Source organism: Phalacrocorax carbo, chromosome 18 (genome assembly GCF_963921805.1).
Source record: "Phalacrocorax carbo chromosome 18, bPhaCar2.1, whole genome shotgun sequence".
Taxonomy (NCBI): domain Eukaryota; kingdom Metazoa; phylum Chordata; class Aves; order Suliformes; family Phalacrocoracidae; genus Phalacrocorax; species Phalacrocorax carbo.
Genome location: NC_087530.1, coordinates 10,566,657 through 10,586,410, shown reverse-complemented (window position 1 = coordinate 10,586,410; position 19,754 = coordinate 10,566,657). Strand labels below are relative to the sequence as shown.

General features: G+C 45.4%; 1 protein-coding gene across 1 annotated transcript in view; it reads left to right on the top strand.

The window, feature by feature from the left end:
* CACNA1B (calcium voltage-gated channel subunit alpha1 B) overlaps positions 1–19,754 on the top strand; it is a 300,428-nt gene that overhangs the window by 231,249 nt on the left and 49,425 nt on the right. Inside the window, exons 26-32 of the mRNA XM_064468537.1 lie at positions 8,228–8,324; positions 10,309–10,469; positions 11,604–11,741; positions 12,634–12,835; positions 14,382–14,546; positions 15,355–15,465; positions 15,628–15,711. Coding sequence (XP_064324607.1) covers positions 8,228–8,324; positions 10,309–10,469; positions 11,604–11,741; positions 12,634–12,835; positions 14,382–14,546; positions 15,355–15,465; positions 15,628–15,711 — 958 coding nt within the window. The remainder of the gene's footprint in view (positions 1–8,227; positions 8,325–10,308; positions 10,470–11,603; positions 11,742–12,633; positions 12,836–14,381; positions 14,547–15,354; positions 15,466–15,627; positions 15,712–19,754) is intronic.

The following is a 19,754-nucleotide window of genomic DNA, read 5'->3' as shown; positions in this document are numbered from 1 at the left end:
AAACATTAAGCCAAGATTTTTCTGACCGTTTGGCCAGCTTCTTTTCAAGGACACGTTGTAAAGAGTTTGTGGCAGTCCGGTGTCTTCAGGCGATTGTTTTAAAAATTGTTCCTACAATGAAAAAATAGTTAATGAAATCAGCTGATAACTCAGTGAACTCTTTACAAAACATTATTTCTAGAGTAAATGGATATTTCTGGTTCATATGGCTTTGGTATTTCTCTTTCCTTCTCCCCTCTCATTCAGGATACTTGCATTTCCAGAAAGTTTCACTTCTATGGCTAAGAGCTCCCTCCCTCCCTCAGAGTTCTCTATTTATGACATTAATTAATGTTCTATGTGCTGCTTTAATGTCTTGGAGGATTTTGAGCAACAGACTCAGAGGAATTTCTTTTTAAAAATGAAGACTAGCATTTTGTTTGGGCATTTTTCTTGGAACAGAGCAGAGGAACAATGCGGGTTCTCTGGAATTTGGGGAGCGCAAAGCTGGATGATGGAAAGAAATTTTCCGTGTGTAGTCCGGGGCCATGGAATAATTGTATTGCAAATGTCTTCCGGAGAAATTCTAGGAAATGACCTGGAAACAGGCTACAGGACTTGACCAGTTTAAGCTTCTGCTAAATTAGTCTTGGGTAATTACAGTGAACGTTTAGCAGCCCGTGCCCGAACTCCACTCACCTGTTTGTTGACATGATGATTAGAGAAGGTGAAGAAATTAGCAGTGTTTTACTTGCTAATGAGGAAAAGCATTCACTCTTGTCAAGGAACTGCAGAAGTGTGTCTTGTGTATTTTAGACTGACAGTAATTTTTAGGCAGCCAGCCATATCTGTGGCGCCTCTGGTGTGCTCTGCTTACGAAAGTACTGTCGTGTCCCTTGCAGCTCAGAAAGTTACCGGCACCTTTCTGGTAAGATTGGCCTGGAACGTTTCTCAGGAGTTTTTAATTTTCTGAGGTGTCAAAATTCCTTTCATTCTAAGGCTGTGAGGTTCGTATTTTAGATCCTCTATTCTTCATAACAAATGCTAGATAAAAAAAAGTCTGAGCTAATTCAACCAAGGAGTGGATGGACAGAAGGAAACGGGATTGACACTGTCGGTATGATTTTTGAGCTGTTTGAGGAGGGACACTTGGGGGTACTGGGGTCTGGGCTTTCTGTGCCCAGTCCTACACCAAAGAAGTGTTTGCATCCTGGAGCAAGCCATGTCCAGTATAAGTTATTCAAAGGGACGCTGCCCTCCCCTCTTTAAAGACTTCATCCCTATTCATTAGAAATTTGTTTTTCAGAGGAGCCGAGTGCTCTGCTGTAAGCAAGGTTGCCTTGGGATGGAACTGCTGGTCTGGTCTGGTGAATGCCTTGCTTACCCAAAATTCAACACCCAAAACCGGGCTGCATTTTTAAGCTTGACTAGACCTGTGTGTGGCTTAGTTTCCCTGCACATGAAATACGTAAGCACAACAACTTCCAGAACTGGATGTGGTCAGACTGAGTTAAGCAAAAACGTATTTAAAAAAAAATTAGCAAGTTAATGGAGCTTCCCTGAATTGGAGAGAGGTAGGAAAGTAAAATAATATTAGTCGCAAGTTTTAGTTTGCAAAACAATATTACCCAAGTCTGTGGTTCACTGAGAATTTCCCTTTTCCACTAAGAATTCAAACTTGCAAGCCAGACTGGGAGGAAGGGGCATTTTGTGAGTCCTTCGGAGCAACTCCGTGTGCTGTGAGAACAAACATGGACGTTTGCCTTTGAAACGTCTTCTTTCTGAAGAAGATTTTCTTCTGGGCAATTTATGGTTGAAAATGAATAATTTTTATTCTTTCTGAGTATTTTTGTGCTCAGTTTTTCTACTGCTTGCATTGGGCCATGAATATCTAACAGCACCCCACCAGCATCTAAATAAATTACTTGTACATCCCCTGACTGTGCTTCATAATAGTGTACCCCAAGCTATTTTACATGCTTTTTAAGTACTGAGCAGGGATTTCTAGAAAGCGAGCGCATCAAACCTGCCTGCCTATTTACTGTCTCCCAGATTAAAGCGAGTCAAACCTATTTCTGAGACTTGGAAAAAATTAAATTTCTTCTGTGGTTTTTTAATTATGACTGTAACCTCTGCTACGTGTCCACGTTTCAGCAGGCAGTGAGTGTTGACATCCAATTCGGAGGATACTTGCAGTGTCTCTGGTCTAACCTGAGAGCAGGAAATCCAGTCATTCACAGGAGATGACTTGCTCTCTGTTCCTGCCAGGCCAGATATGAATACTAACGAGTCTCAGACTGCTCAGACAAAAATTGGGTACATAGTTGTGCCCTTAGCTCAGCTGCCTTGTCTGGTTAAACCAGACAGACGCCCCGAGCCTGCTGAATTTTGATAATCCCAAAAAAGAGATTTCGGAGAATAAACTTGGATAATCTTCATTGTTTTGTTACTGGGCTTTTTCTAACAAACACTACAGCCTTGTCACTCATCATCAGTGTCCCTGTAAAAATGTGTTTAATGTGGCCGTCACCAGCTTCTGTTTGCAAGGATGCACGATTGCCACGCAGCGGGCGAGATCTAGTTCATGCATGGTCTTGACCTCACTGGTGTCTGGTGAAGGTGATGTGAATCAACTTCTTGCTGAATAGAAACGTCACTGAAAACCTGGGAAAAGCATTGCTCCCTGAAACGCTTCTATATGGAATACTGCAGCAGCCTGGGTTCGTTTAGGTATGCGAGATGGCATCAGTCATTGCTGCAAGGGTCGTAAAATCCATCTCAGCCTCTCAAAACAGCGCTCAGTCTGCTTTCTGCCTGTGGCTCTCTAGAAGTTATTCTGTGCTTGACTGTAGTTAAAAAAAATGTTTTAAAACAAGGCCCCAGTGAGATGCTAGAAACATTAATAATACTGATGATAATGAAATAATGTCTTCCATTTAGCAATGTATTTCAAAAAGAAATTCCTTTTTTTTTTTTCTAGAGATAAACATGCCACAAACGTACAGACATGTTTTAGTCTTTAGGGAAACAGGAGGAGAGGAGCTTTAAAGCAAGCTAACAAATTCGTCATCAAAATTTATCATCCCCAGATGTAAAATGTACTTGCTCAATAGAAACAGCTGATGAACAGCAGCAAAGAGATTGCAATTTTATGTTTTCGACAACAGAAAGGTGGCCGAGATGCACAGAATTTCACGCTGCTCTTTGAAAAGGCAAACGGCATTTGCCAAACGATCAGGGTTTTACCTCCCAAAGCGCCGGGAGGGTGGCGGTGTACTCGCCCTGCCTGCTTGTCAGTCGGAGGGCCGCCGCGCCGCGGGGGGACGCGGGGGTATGGGCTCTATAGCCAACCTGTTGCTTCCTTGCTTGTTTATTTTGATGAGCCTCAGTTGGTGGGTGTGGGACAGGGGATGGGATTATCTGCCAGCACATATCTGTATGTGCATGGGGAGCACTGTATAGCCTTATGTTTCTGTTTGTCATTGACTCTGCTCTTTCTTTGTCTTCTTCTTGCTGGAATCTCTCTCTAGGAGTTTCATGGGGTAATATGTTATTTCTGTCTCTTGCTGCACTGTTATGCCTGTCAAACGTGTGTACACACACTTGCCACTGTGGAACCGAACCATGTTACACCCATTGCATCGACTCCTTTGTCCCTTTATTACTCATTATTCAGTGAAATCTATTTCCCCTTAACAATCCTCATTCATCCAGATTTTCTTTAAGCAAGGATAGAAGCAGACTAGGAAGCCAAGCAGACCAGAGAGTCAGAATCCATGATAAGCAGATATATTTGTACCAAAAAGATTTGAGGGGATGACTTAGCGGGTACATCGTTAATGTGTGAGTTGCAATTCATTAAAATCTTACTAACTAGGTTTAAGGAAGCGGATTTGTTCTCATGCAGAGGATCGCCCCTCTAAACTGCACTACCAGTGCTGGAAGCTTCAGGACCAGTTTTGTGCAGCCTGGGCACTGCGACCCGGCTGGGATTCAGGCTGTCAGCCTCCGACGTTGGTGAAAAGTCTTTGTCGTGGAAACAGAGTGCAGATAGCTCTGTAGAGAGGCTGGCCGGGGCCGTAGGTAAGGAGGGTGGTAGCAGAAGTTGCGTTCAGCCGCCCGCAAGGCGGCAGTTCCGTCTCAGCGCGGCACGAGGCGGGCGCGGGGGCAGGCAGCGCTGCGGTTCCGAGCAGGGCAGAAGCTCGGGCGGGCTCCCCCGAGGCAGATAACCTGGAGGGGCAGTGAAGAAGATGCAAAGAAAGGTCCTTTATGCGGTCCAGGAAATTGGGTACTTGTTTCTTCTGTCTAGGAAACCAGATCATTTGGACCCTGGAAGAGGGTGGCTTTGTGCTCGGGCAGAGTTGCGTGGCCTCCTTTACTCTTCCGTGGAGGAATTCACTTTCTTTCTTGGAGGTTTCAGGCAATTGCAGAAGGCGGTGACTCCACCCTACCCTGAATATTTGATAACGCGACACTAAGAGGTCCATGTTACATTAAATCAGAGCTGCTGGCAGGACCAACAGAAACAAGAAGCTTCCATTTTAAAGAACTATTAATGTTTTAAAGGATCTTTTATTTATTAAAGGATAAAAGGCTATGCAAAGCTCTTTAAAAATATTTTTAATGTTTTAAACGAGCAGCAAACTGCCCCAGTAAAAACCAGAACTGGCCTAACACAACGAGAATAATTGACCTAACGCAAATTATTTTTTTTTTTTTAAGTCATTGGACTTCTGTTCGTTGTCTGTCTTTATCCTGCTTGCTCTTCTGTAGCTCTTCTGAATTTTGTGGTTGTTATTCTGCAGTCGCTTAAGATCTTGTCCTTCCATAGGAATCTATTTTTGTTGTGAGAAATGCTCTAGTCGAATGTGTGCCTGTACACACATTTTGACTGAATCCTAGTTCAATCTGGACCTTTTATTTTGTGGGACAGCTGGCTTTGTATTACAGTGGTGCAAAAAACAATCTGGGCAGAGGGGGTTCTTAAAAACACCAAAAACAACCCTTAAGGTTTTATTTGACAGGCTGAAATAGTTGCATGAGATCCATTTAATTAAAATGCAATTTGCATCACTTCACAGTGATGTTCACTAGTACCAGTCCCTTGAAAAACCTTTCTTCTCTAGTAGGAACCTTACTGTGACAAGAAATAAGAATGATTTTTCAGGATTCTCTATATGACTTGATCATAAATCCCATTAACATTTAATTGGCTCATGCTCTTTATTTGCTTAGGTGCCTGAAAGGAAAAAAGAAATAAATCAACCCTTTTTAGTGTCGTCCATTCAGGCAGAAGGAATTTGGTAGGACTGGAGCTGTCTGCCCTTCACCTCCGCGCTCTGAGTGCAGTCATCCGCGCGCCTCCCCGTGCGAGGGGAAAAACACCTTCTTCTCTCATAGACCCAGGAGGAAGGAGTTGCTCTGCCCCACCTATTCACTAGTCCCCAGTAGTTCAGTAGTGGGCTGTTTAACCTTCCTAGAGATGTTAAGTCCACAGGGGATGCTGCTTCAGGCTTGGAGCCAGCCCTGTGAGACCTGAGCTAGCTCCTTCAGAGCCGAGAAGTGTCTCTGTTCTTGTCTTGAGCTTCCCTTCCAGGAGGCCTTATCAGTACAGTTGTTATTTGGCACAAACGCAAGGCAGAGTAGTAAATAGGTGTTCAGCTCCTGGGAGGCACCATTCTGTGGTTCTGCTTGAACCCAGGTGAGGACCGTTGAGGTTAGTTCAGTTGCTACCTGCCAGTGGCTGTGCTGCTAAACTGGGCTGTGTGTGTTCATCTGCAAACCAGAAGCGTGGCCACAAATGATTGAGAATTGAATACAGTTCTGGGCCAAGCATCCCGCCTCCTTTTTCCTCCTACTGCCCCAACGACTTGTCCCTTAACCCTCTCACCTTCACTCTTCTCTCACTTCTACCTTCCTCAGCTCCTGCCTCCTCTCCCTCTCTGCCCTAGCTTCCTCATCAAGTTAAACCCCAAAGGGCTGGGCAACACAGAGCAACCCAAGTGATTTGCTTGGTCTTGCGGAGGGAGAGGCAGGGCAGCCAAGGTGATGGGCATGTGCTGGGTGGCCATCGCCCACGGGGACAGGCTGGCTGGCCGAGCCAGGTGGTACCTCTTTCCCGGCAACATGTTTCCTCCTCTACTTCCCTCCTGCCACTGACTGTCTTTCTCAAGAGGCTAAACAAATTATTTTGCAGCCAGGACATTGCTAAGGATCAGACAAAGCTGCCTGGCATTAGGTGAGCTCTAGTTTGGCCGGCTCAGCTGGAGGCTATGGTGACATGGGGACGGCTGCAGAGACTGTGGCAGGATTGTTGCTTGCTGGGAATTGGTGATTTGAAAGCAAGTATGCAAAGCCAAACGTGTGCCAGATCTTCAGCTTTGCTAAAACCTGAAGAGAAAGCCAGTAAAAGCTATGTTGGCAGTGTCTGCTTCATCTCAACCTGACTAAATGGTCTCTAATGAGAATCAAAAATTATTTCTTTTAAATATATAATAGTTACTTTGCAGCATTAAATCAGTCCTTTAACTCCATGAGTATTAGCTCAATCACCTGGATTTACAGCCGTGCCAGCAGTCAGGATCCATCTGTGGCTCATTAAAATGCCCCTAAAGCAGCCCTGAAAGACAAGATAGGGATGGGATAGGTAAATCTACATCCTGTTCTACTTCTCCGTTTCTATTATATCGTGTGCCAAGTACAAAGGCAACTTGTGTTAAGGTGTAAGTCATTGGGATACAACCCCTGGCCCTCCAAAAATTCTTTGTGTCTCACTGCTTACTGCATTTCAGGACAACTGCAGTGACTGGTAATTGGAGAAAGAGACTGGAGATGAGACAGGAATGTGTGTTTCTAAGTTGCAGATTCCAGTCCAGTGTCAGTATTGAGTAGTACAGTATTAGTACTGAGTTATTAGTCTTCTAGAAGTGGATAAATTGCAAAAAGACACCTTCCAGAGCTAAGCAAGGTCAGCCAGCTACAAAACTGGGTGGCTTTCTCCACTCTCAGTGCTTAGCCCTGAGCATAGTGCACCGGGCTGGCTGCTAGCAGGGTGGGGGAGGCTTTGCAGGCCACTACCTGCACGTACCTCTTGCAGGTCTCTTGGGTTACTTGCACTCCTGTTGCTTTCCTGTTGGAGAAGAGAAATATTTAGCAAACTGGAAGAGGATAGAATAGGTATATCAGCATCTGTTCCACATGTTATTCATTCACACCTGTGTTACTTCAGTAGTCTCAGACCCAAACCTACTGTCATGAATAAAACTCTGTTAAAGATTTTCATCCCATTTTTCACTTTGTATGAAATGAAGGGGAGTGTCATTGTTTTGCTGTTGGGTTGGAAGAAGATGTGTCTTTTTTATTTATTTTGGAAGTGCATGAGGAAAGGAACTCTTTCCTTCCCCTAAAAACCTCTTAAGGGCAACAACAGGAATGGTCTCAAGTCTTGCACTCAGTTATAATAAAAACTAAAACCAAAATGTGACTTACTGCACCTGCATGCATAAGTGGGAAGTTGCCCTAGCACCGCTCCAGGCATGTAATATGCCACCATATTACATGTTCCTACATGGGTTTGGTAGCATGTCTTCCAAGAGAGACTTGAGGATGAGGGTACAGGCATGGAGCGGCTCCGGTCCCCAGGAGAGCTCCGTCCCTCACCATGAAGGCTCCTGTGCCCTCTGGTCACCGTTTGCTTGTCCAGACACAACGTCCCTGCCGGAGAAGTGCAAGGAGCACACAGAGAAACACCCTCCTGTCTCACCCAGGTGCCTGGGAGGGAGGAAAGCCAGGTGTGACCTTCTCACCTCTCCTGCCTGGGGCTGGAATGAACGTACTGAGCCTCCTCTCCTGGGGGCTGCAGCCGAGGTGTGCTGCTGCCCTGGCTTTGACCATTGCCTGGGTGGGGAGTTGGGCAGGAAGGTCACCAGTTCCTGGGTGATACTCAGTGGGTAGCTGGGAAGTGAGCGAAGGCTGGAGAGCACATGTGGCTGAACACTGCAAGGACCGTGTCCTGCCCACAGCCTTCCTCCTGAGCCGCGACTGACACATCTCCAGCGGGCGTTGGCCTGCAGTCCTCACCGTCGGCATCCATGGTGAGGGTAGCCCCAAAACCTGGTAAAAAAAAAAAAAAAAAATCCCCAAACAATTACACAGCCAAAACCACACTGGGTGCCTGTAGACATTCTAGGTAGTGACCTGAGGACCAAACTATTCCCTCTGTTGTTCTTGTGCCTTTTATCCCTTGCAGAGGAACCAAAGGCAAGGACATCAACACAATCAAGTCACTGCGAGTTCTGCGGGTCCTAAGACCGCTGAAGACCATTAAACGGCTGCCTAAACTAAAGGTTAGAGAAAAAAATCTTTCCTTCTCTGGAGGTTTGCAGCTGATCTGAGTGGAAGCTGATGGGCTAAACTTACTCCAAGTTATTTCTGTTCCGTTTATTTTGTTGCAATTAATCTCTTTGCCAGATTTATAAAAATAGCCGTGCAGATGTTTAGCAAATGTCAAACACTTGTTTCTTTTGCAAACATTGTATGCAATGTTATGAATTATTGTGAATCCACATTAAAACCAAACTTCTAAAAAAGAAAAGAAAAGATGCAAATAAATTAAATTATGGTTCATAAGTGTGATGCTCTTAGAAATGATATAGGAGAAAATAGGTTTTGGAGTGTTTGATTTTTCCCTAGAGAACTTAACATGAATATTGCAAGATTTTCCACAGTCTGTCTATAGAGAAATGTCGTTGCTGTATGAGAATTTCTAATCTGCTCATCTTTGCTATTAAAGAACATGTAGTACATGGTTTCGTAGCAGTACCCTTTAATCTCCAGAATACTGAGTTACAAAGTAGCATAAACGTGCTGGCCTGTGGTTACTCATTCAACACCGTTTCCCGAAAGCTTTGAGATACAGCCAGCCCCTGGAAGCCGAGAACGGAGTTACAAAATTGATTAATTTCTGAGTTTTTGGAACTCTTGAATACCTTTTGTAGAACATCTTCCTGCGGCATCACTGCTGGCAGGCTCTCTTCTGTGAAAGATGGGGGAAAGCAAGGGGTGCTTTTGCAATGGTGATGCTCTGTCTGGCAAGTCCTCTTTTCACATAGTGGCACAGAAAAATTAGGGTCAGCTGTTATATAGATTTGCTTTTGTCCTTACCCACAACTCATGCTTAAATAATGTTGATTTTATGCATTTTTATGCATACTCAATTTACCTCAAAGGGTAAGGAAGGGTAATGTTGGACAATATAGAAAAATAGTCTCCATTTATTTAGAAATTAGAAACGTACGGCTTCTAGGTCATAAAACGGTCAACGGTAGCTGAGTCCTGCCGCAGAACACCGAGTGCTTGCTTTTTATTGAATGTCTTCCTTATTTTCAAGCCATTTTACAGAGTAATTTTACCACTTCTAAAGAAGTATTCAGTAATCTTAATGTGAAGCAGAGGCATATTCGTGTGGTTTGTCCTCAGAATAATTTCTTTTTTTTTTTTTTTCCTCTCCCCTGAATGGGGTCTTCTATGCAACAATCAACCAGATTAATGGAGTGATTAGAGATATTTCCAGTGTTTTAATTCAGGATTTCTGGTGGCATCAGAAGTGTAATTTTGTGAATTATTCAATTCCATTCAGAGAAACGGGAACAGTATTGTACAAACCCCGCGTTTGGGCAGTGACTGCTCAATTTCTATTATTATGACAAACTTCTCAGACTAAAATTAAACTGGAAATTACTTGTAACAATGAATCAGTGACTAATAACCAAATAATAAATGTATTTGAGAAGTTCTTTGCAGGGAGTTCAGAAGTGATATATGCTGACTAGATTAGTCACACTGAATTTTGATAGGCAGCTCATTAGAAAAATATTATTTGAAAGATTTGGTTGTTTTGTATCTGGTATATTTTCCTTATTATTCAGACAGTTCAAGTAACGGTCAATGAGCAACATATTTGATGAGTTTTTACCTATCCACTGGGAATAAAATAAACACAAGTATGTTTTTCTTTTCATAATTGGCCAAGGAAATATTTGCTTAGGACTAATATTTATCTCGATGAGCTGCAATTGTCTTTATAAATTTTATGGGCAGCACCAAAAAACTGAGTGACAGAGCCAAACTTGCTGAGAAAACAGGAGATGTAGGAAGCCGGCGTTGTTTCTCACAGCTGGAGCGTGGCTCTTGGTCAAAGACTTGGTGTGCAAGTCCATGAAACCATCCATGGGCTGTAGGTTGGGAAATGGCTCCCAAGTGCAGTTAGATGCCAAGATGTTAGATGCACTTTTCTTTCAACCCCCTAACCTTGTTCTCCTCTGTCCCCAGGCTGTCTTTGACTGCGTGGTGAATTCTCTGAAGAACGTCCTCAATATCCTCATAGTTTACATGCTCTTCATGTTCATTTTTGCCGTCATTGCTGTGCAGCTCTTCAAAGGCAGATTCTTCTACTGCACTGATGAGTCGAAGGAGCTGGAGAAGGACTGCAGGTATGGCAGGGGCTGTGGGGAGAGCCTGGCTTTCCTCTGGCAGCAGCAGCTCCCCTGACTGCCTCAAAGCTGCATCAGTTGAGTATCTGCTGAGCTTGATGAGTCTCCTGTAAGTAAGCGCAATGCTTCAGCACAATTACCCTCGAGGTGAATTTTCCCTTTTGTTGTTTTAATAGCTGCATCATTTCTGGCTCTGATCTAGCACATGCTTACCCAAATGCTTAATGATACAGGGGAGGAGGCTCCTTTTCCCAGGGAAGGCTAGGTGCGATTTTTAAGATAAAGAGGTTTTAAAGGGATGGTGTGACTCCTTTTTCTACCTGCTCCCTTGATTCTTCGGGCTTGTATGAATTAGAAACACATAATGAATAAATAATCAGAAGTGAGTTGGTAGGAAGGTAAAGAAATACTAATTAGCTAGAAAAGGGGTCAGTGTTTGAATATCTTAAGAGCCTTGTCATGCTTTGTCCTCTGCAGCAGACTGCAAGGTGCTTTACTCACCACAATGTGCATCTTCCTCGCTTGCCTTTTTTCTTGGCACCCAAACTGCATCCTCAGCACTGCCCAGCTCTGCCCATGTTACCCCTCTCCTGCTGCCTTGGAAACACAGGGCACGTCCCTGCTGGGACCGCATGCATGCAGCAGCCACAGAGGCTGTCGCTGCAGTTCCTTGCAGAAAGCAGATATATTACAGAAAGAAATGTGAAATCGTAGAAGAACGTAGATTGGAGGGGAAGTGTCCAGATGCCAGGTCCCCTGGTCCCTCAAAGCAGGACCCATTTAGAAGTTAGATCCAACTCTGAAGTAGGAGCCAGAGACTTTTCCCCATCAAGCAGCACCATTTTCTGTGGGGTCAGACAATTTGGGGGCCAGCATGCTGTTAATTGCTGGTTTTGCCTAATGGATGAATGTCCTGATTACAATTTGTTTCATTCCTAGACCTCAGGTCCAGTCCCTGTGGTTCAAAATGGCTTTTAATTCTGTTTACAAACCTAGAAGTTGTCTCTATTTGCCTTTAATATATAGTACAGTTGGACTCTGCAATTGGGGCTTTTCAATGCTCCTCAGCGAGTCACACAAAATGGCTGATTTGGTTTAATTCTCTCATTTGGTCTCAATCTTTGTTTTTCCTAGGGGTCAGTACCTTGACTATGAAAAAAATGAGGTGGAGGCACAGCCCAGAGAATGGAAAAAATACGAGTTCCACTATGACAACGTGCTTTGGGCTCTGCTCACGCTCTTCACTGTCTCCACGGGCGAAGGGTGGCCAACGTGAGTACACGGGTCCTCTGCGGGATCGCAGAGGTAACGGCAGCTTTCCACAGCTCTGAGGGACACGTGAACGGCAGGTGACCTGTGAAATATGAATCCTCTATTATCAGCTAAGCTTTTACTTTCCCTTGTGTGATTATTGGATGAATCAGCCAGCAGGGCTCTGCGTTTTTCTCGACATTCTTCTGAGCTTGCACAGGGATGCTTAGGGAGTTTCAGTACTTAATAGCTTGCTTGCTCTGGTCTTTTGGACTTCACGCCTTTCTTAGGTGTAAAATTGATAATGGGAATGTAAGAAAATGAAGGGAAAAAGTATTGTGACCTATGCTGAAAGTATGCTGGGAATGACAGTCCCAAAGCTATATTTTACTATTCAGCATAAGACTTTATTTTGGCACACTTTTCTGCTGGGACACGTGGAGTGCAATTCACGGTCAGGGTTTCTTGATGGCAGGCCTTCGCTGTCCTCCGTGTTCAGCTATTTCATAAAATAAAGAATAAAACATACGGCATCAGATTCCCTTCTCCAGTCTCTCATTGTGTTCCCCTACTCAGAGATCATCACCTTTCTTTTCCCACCCTCACTTCATCCCTGTTGGCCAGGGAAGAGAAGCCAGATCTAATTGTATCCTCTCCCCTTGGCCAGGGGGATAAGTGGATCTGTACGGAACAAATCTTTATCATTCTGCAGAGTGGTGAAAACAGCAAGGGTTTTCCTAAAAATATCCTCAAGGAAAACTTCTTCCCAGCCATAGACATGGGAATGAGTTTGGCCTGAGCATATGTGGAAAAGCCTTCAAGTGAGTGAAGGCCAGTGAGTGACTCTCGGGGTGTCATTGGTGCTTCACACTGATTTCATTGACTTTTCTTCTCTCTTTGCGCTTGATTGCAGTGTGCTGAAGCACTCGGTGGATGCTACCTACGAGGAACAGGGTCCCAGCCCTGGCTACCGAATGGAAATGTCTATCTTTTACGTGGTGTATTTTGTTGTCTTCCCTTTTTTCTTTGTGAACATCTTTGTGGCGTTAATCATCATCACCTTCCAAGAGCAAGGAGATAAAGTGATGTCAGAGTGCAGCCTCGAGAAAAATGAGGTACCCGCATCTTCTGAATCCAGAGTTAGCACCCGGGGGCTCAGAGCACTTCAGTACCAGTGGAAACCCACTCCTTTTCCCCACCCGTGCCGTGGGGGGCTTTAGAGCAGTCATTACCTGAGGGCGTGTGGTGTAGAGACCAAACAAATTACAGACTGTTTCAGCTTTTGCATAAAAACAAAACAAGGGAGAGCCCCCGCATGTTAGTAAGCGCTGTCACACCCCCGTGGACCCCACCTCCGCTTCAGAGTGAATATAGACTTGCACGTTAGCTCAAGCATGGAGGCGTGAAAGAAGACAGACATCTGTGGCCTGTTAAGAGGCCAGTCATCAGAAATCAAACTGAACTACAATTGCCACAGCTCCCCAAAGGAACGCTCCTCTCACCAGGCTAGTTTTGTGCCTGGCTGAGATGATGATGTCCTGACGGCAGCTGAAAGTAGATGCCTTGGGAAGAGTGTAAGACCAGGGCAAGCATGTATGACACTTTTCTGTAATGCCCTAGCAAATACCATTGTTTTCAGCTCAGGAAGGTCCTGAGTTCATCGTGGTTTTTCTTTCTCTGTATCTTCCTTCCGTGAATGTACCCAGTTTCCTCCTGAACCCATGCAGATTTTTAGCATCCACAACGTCCTTCGTCTGGGGTCCCACAGCGTTCATGACCTGTTGTGCAAAGAACCATCTCTTTTCATTTATTCTGAAACTGGAACCTGAGTTTTTGATGAAAAGAGATGACTTTTTAATCAAATATTAATCAGTGAATTGTTTGTCTATATGAACAAAAAGTCCAAAATAAAGCAGAATATTTAGAGGTGCTTTACCCGCATTATTTTTCAACTGAGCAGAAAAAATTTTTGCACTAATTTAAGACTTTGAATTCTTACCTAAATGTAAGATGAGAAAATGCTCATGAGTCAAAACTTCTTCTGGGTAGAAACTAATTTTTAATGCACTTTCATACTCATAATAATGTGAACAGAAATAGCCAACTAAAGGGGTCTTTGAGAATTCCCCCAGTAATGTTTGTTGGATAATTTATTGGTTGAGTTAACTAGTTCACATTTTATGAAATGTTATTAGCTGGATGGGTTTTGCTGTGTGTGAGAACATATCTGGGTTTCACAATACTTTTTTTTAAAGACAGATAACATCTTTACCAATCCCCCAGTTTCTACAGTTGCATAGCAGGAGGAACTGGCAGAGTGATTTCTGAAGTGAGCCTGTGGATTTACAACTCCCTTCCCTAAGCGGGAATGGATCGGGATCTACTGGGGGCTGGGCTGGGCTGGAATGCTGTCTCCTAGAAATGCAGGGGGCCATAGGAGTATTGTGGGGTTTAATATTTCAGTGAGTGTCCAAAAGTGATTACAATTTGGGGATCCTGTGCTGCATTTTACAGGGGTAGTCACTACTCACACTGTGTGTGAGAAACACTTAGATGTACCATCCTCCGCTAAATGCTCTGCTCACTCTCCCAACGATATCCTGAGTGATAGAGACTGCCAGCCCTTTTTTGTACTCTTTTCATCCCATTTTTGTTTTGTAGAGGGCCTGCATAGACTTCGCCATAAGTGCCAAGCCACTGACCCGCTACATGCCTCAGAACAAGCAGTCTTTTCAGTACAAGATGTGGAAATTTGTGGTGTCCCCTCCCTTTGAGTATTTTATCATGGTCATGATTGCACTCAATACCATTGTCCTAATGATGAAGGTTAGTGGGCTGTTACTGAATCTTTGCAATTTTGGGCTAGTGAGTGTGGTGTTTCCTGGAGAGGCTTTGTACTCTCATCCTGAGAGCTGGGGGTGGATCAACAGGAGCAATTGCCAATTCTCATCTGCCTTATGTTGTTTTTTGAGGCCTTGTTGGGACTCCTTCGGTCCCCAAAGGGACCGAAGATACTGAGGAGACACTGCAAATGGGATTTCCATGCACAACACTGGTTTGGCTCGTAGCCCCTTCAGTGTATGGCCAGTGGGATGGGAACTGGGCTCTGCAGATCTGGGCTTCCAGCTGCAGAGCAAGGTCACTTCTTGGGGGGATGCTCAACATCCAGCTGTCCCAGGGAAATTCCTCTTCTCCTCAGGCACCATGGACATAGAGGTGCAGATAGCTGGATATCCCGCTATCCCCTCCTATCCCTTGCCTAGCTCAGAGTATCTTCACAGTCAAGGAGTCACCATATTCTTAGGGTCTGCTGGAACGAAACACTGTTCTGCAGTTGTCCTCTGGTTTTGAAAGTGCCCTTCCTCTCTCCTGGTCCACGCTCTGCTTATGAGGAGATGTACACCAGCAACAGTCTCCCCGCCTGGGTGTGCCCCCGGCTACCCCATTACGCATGTAGGCAATGGCGTGCTTCTGGAGTGGCATGAATAACCATATTGTAACCCCAAGTCTTGCTTAAAGTGAGCACAAAATCTGGCATTAATGGGCAAGAGTCTTGCAGTCAGGCAAGTCAGCTGGGAAGGTTTTATTCTATAAGTGATCTTCCAGTAACAGCCTTTCTTCCATCCTGGTTTAGTTCTATGATGCTCCAGAAGCATATGAAGAAATGTTGAAATGCCTGAATATTGTGTTTACATCCATGTTTTCAATGGAATGTGTGCTGAAGATCATTGCCTTTGGTGTGCTGGTATGTGCCTTCCTCATTTACTTTCAACTGTTTCTTCTCTACATGAAATGCTTGTATTTCGTGACGTGCGTTTAAAAACAAACAAACAAACAAAAAGCCTGTGTTGCAAAAAAAAGAGTAACCCCTGGATCCCTCTGTCCCCCTTGTGTTTTCATTTGGCAGAATTACTTCCGAGATGCCTGGAATGTCTTTGATTTTGTAACAGTGTTGGGAAGTATTACTGATATTTTAGTAACAGAGATTGCGGTAAGTACAGTTTGCTCAATTTGCTTCATTTACCAACAAAGCTGTAGCCTGTCAAGACATTGCACCTTCTCCTTACCAGCCTTATTCCCTAGAGCTGCCTCTGGGACTCGTTGTGTGATGATGTCCTTGGGTGACCTGGCAGCCTGTTTCCATTAGCTCTGCTCTTTCCATGGAGATGAGCACGGCTGTCTGCCCCAAAGACTTTCATGCAAAAAGCTGTGATAAGAACAGCGGTGCTAGTGACTCTGCCAGGAAACAACCTCTTTCTCGTTCAGCAAATGACTCAAACCCTGAGCCATTTTTGCCTATTAATGGAAAAATCCTGTTGAATTTAATAGAGGGAAAACATCAAAAGGATTCTGGTGAATAATGTGTTTCATAGTGTGAGGTGCTTTGCACCTACCCAACCTTGGTCACGGGGCAGAGTGAAGGTGATAAGAGGGGTGAGAAGGGGAGAGGTGATGGGAGCGTCGAAACAGCCAGAAATCCATCAGCCTGCACGGTCTGCAGTGGGGGAACACGGTGCATTTCTGTTACGTGCACCAAAGCCTTGCAGGGCAATTATTAAAACAAAGAAACTTCACAATGACTGCTCTCTCCCTGCTGACGAGTCCTGTAGATTACAAGAAGTGTACAAACTTACCCTTAAATTCTACAGGATTTTTCCATAAAGGCAGTAAATGTCTGACTCCAGCCTTGACTGCCTGATATTATCCAATTTATAAATTGCTCCTCTCCTCTCCCAATGCATGTTTTAGTTGATGATGCTGTATCTGTATGTGGTTAACTTGAAATTTACCATAATTTTTTTCTCAGTGCCTGGGATTTGCTTATAGATCTGTTTTGTGTGTGCTAAGAACTATGCTCCCAGACTTCTTTACAGGACATTCAGCTGGTGATGAAGACCATATTACTGTTTCTAACAAAATACATTATTACCTAGCCTCCTTGGTACAAAAAAAAAGCACACAAACCCCTGAAGTTTTACTCCCCACACGAATGGTTTTCATTTAACAGTTGGTGAATCCTATCTTATAGGCTTTGGCTTACCTTTTGTTTTCAATGCATGGCTTACAGCCAGGGTACAGTTACTCAGATCAAACACAAGGTCTGACTACCACTTCTCTGAGTGCTTAGGAGATTTATTGCACCGTGAGCAGCTGCCGGGTGCTCGTCTTCACTCCCGCTGTCACGGGACGTGCTTTCTTGCCAGACCGAAGCACCCAAAACTTTGCCTTGGTTTGAAAATATGTGAAAACATTGGCAAGTCAGCCACAAACAGAGACTGACTCTTATCTTCCACCCTTCCTTTGGACACTTTTACTGGGAGGAAGCAGCACAGCCACTCGCACGTGGTAAGGAAGACCCCGGTCTCTCCGAGATTGGTAACTTCTTCAGGAAGGTGTCTCCTTCACCACACCAAGCCCACATGCCTCTTACTAACATCCTCCTTTGTGCAGCTGTTTTGCAGGCAGAGAGCGGCCATCAGTGTTGTCCGTTCGCTGCCTGGCAGGCAGCGGTCCCTGCTCAGTTAACAGGTCATCGCCTCTCCCTCCAGCTCCCGCGGGGGTGGCCCAGCCTCGGCGAGGGTGCCTGACACCTGGGCAATGGGCTACGGACTGACCGGGTTGATCTGTGATATGTCACTGAATTTAAAACAAAAACCACAGCTTGTCTGGGGCTGTATATGCACGTCCCCAGCTTTTTGGATGCAGTGGCGGTCCCTTGGCACTGCTGGCCAACTGTTAGGGGTAGGAGGGTTAGTGTGTCCCCAGAAGTTCCCCACCCCTCTCCTGGTCTTTGGGCTGCAGAGTAAATGTGCTCCCAAATACCCTCATGTGTGTTGGCAGGCACTGATGCAGTAACCTCAAGGCTGCTCAGAGTGATGGCATCACCCTTCCACTCTGCAGTAATTTCCCTGGTTTCCAGCATCAAAGATAGCAGCAATTTGGGGATGCCTTTGAAAAGTAGTACGAGCTACCTCTAAAACCAGTCAGTAAGCTCCAATAGGGTTAAGCTCCCAAGCACCTATACACTTTTCTGTTATCCTCCTGGGTGGGAAGGGAGAGGCTTTTGGTTTATGAGTAACTAGACCCATTATGTCAAACCTTAGAGAGGACTCTAATGTCGGCCAACAGCTTCCTCTGGCAGTGTGTCCAGTACAAAGCTGCTCACAAACATGTCTTCAATATAAAAGCCATACCTTCCCCAGTACCACCCCAGCCCTCACCTCTTGGTTCTGTGTCTCTGTCCATAGACCTATTTGAGCTCTGCTCTCTCTAAATCATCCGCTTCTGCAGCCTTTCTGTACAGCCATCGTGTCTCCTTTCCACATGCTTCCCCCGCAGGCAGAGAGTGCCCAGAGGTCCACCCCCCGCCCTCTTGCTGGACTGGTTTTTCAAAACTTCTTTCATACAGCTCCTCTCTGGGCCCTCCCCAGCCCGTGCCCACCTGCAGCAGCATACTCAGCCGCGCTGGACGGTGTTCGTAGCCCGTGCTCTGTGCTTCCTTAGGCTGCACACATCCCTCTCCAGGCAGGGGCGATGGGCTGAGAGGTCCAAGGCGCTGCGCACGGCTTCCCGAAGAGGCGTTAAGAGCTGAGTTTGCTTAAAGGTGACCTTGGTGCACAAGTCTCAGAATCGCTGTTTAATTACACGAGCGGGAGTTTGCAATGGTGCCCCAAAGATTACATTTATAACAGAATTGTTAATGGCAGCGAGTAACAGCAGCTTTCAGGATGTCTTACACGGAGCAGTTCATTCGCTTCATCCAGCAGCATGTGGTGGAGGTACCGGGATCTCCAATGCCACTGCAAGCCTTCCTCTCCTTCCAGTTGTGCAGAAGGGCTATGGCACGTAGGGTGGAGAACAAGCAGAAGGATCCAGCACTCTGCTCCAGTCCCATTCTGTTGGCTCCGCAGTAGGTTGCAACACGTGTTACTGAGCCCCACAGTGCATAAGGGGAAACGCAAAGTGTCCCCAGGCTGCCTGGGAACCGCCAGGACTGTTTTGCTGCCTGGAAAGTGGCACGGTGCATGTATAACCTGGAAGAAATACACTTTAAACCACCTTTGTAATACATAACCTGCTATTTTTTTTCACCTAAGTAATTTTACTTCTGGAATTTAGAACCAATTAAAAAAAAAAATGTAGAAAAAGTCTAAAAAGCCCGATGCAGTGACAGTGAGCGCGCTGTCTGCAAGCAGCAGGGACCAAGGTGAGGGCTGGTAGGTGCTTCATTCGCAGAGCACAGATCAGGTGTAAAGCGTTGAGTCTTTAATCCCGCTGCCTCTGCCCAATCCTTTTCTGCCCTTTACCTTTCCAGGTAGGGCAGAGTATTAGCTACGGATGGGGACAAACACCCACTCCACGCAAAAAGCCCTAGCTAATGCTTAACTCCACTTCGGTTTTCTGGCTCGGTGCATGACCAGGGGTAGAGCAGCCCTTTGCACCATTACAGAGCTGAGGATAACCCAAGAGGAGAGCAGGTCTTTACTCATCACGCCTCAGAGCTGTGTCCCCAACGCAGGACACTCTCTTCTCCATCCGCCTTCCTCAGCTCCAGGCTCTCCTCGGCTGATGGGCAGCCGTGGGGCTAGTTGGGTGGCAGCCCCCGTTAGTCCTTCCCCGTGCTTTCAGCCCTGTTGTTACCCATGCACACAGGATGGTTTCTCAGGCTGAGAAGCCCAGGTGACAGCCGCAACGTGAGCTCGACGGTCCGCATCTGTCCCCCTAACAGCCACCCGCGACGCCCTCCAGCTCCTCGCGGAGAGGGGATGCTTTCTGGGTATGACTTTGAGATCAGGCTTGCAAATAGTTGCAGAAGCACCGCTTTTCTCCGTGACTATGTTTTCCAGCTATAAGTGTTCTCCAAGGTAAATAAACCTGCTCGCCTGGGCAGTCTCATCTGGAGAGACTAGGCTTCCACCAGCCTTGCTGCATCGGTGCTTTTAACCCACTGAAAAGTAAAGATAAAAGGAAAAGAAATGTGTTGATTAATTGCTTTATTTTAATTTTGTAGTCGTGTCATATGTAACTTATTTT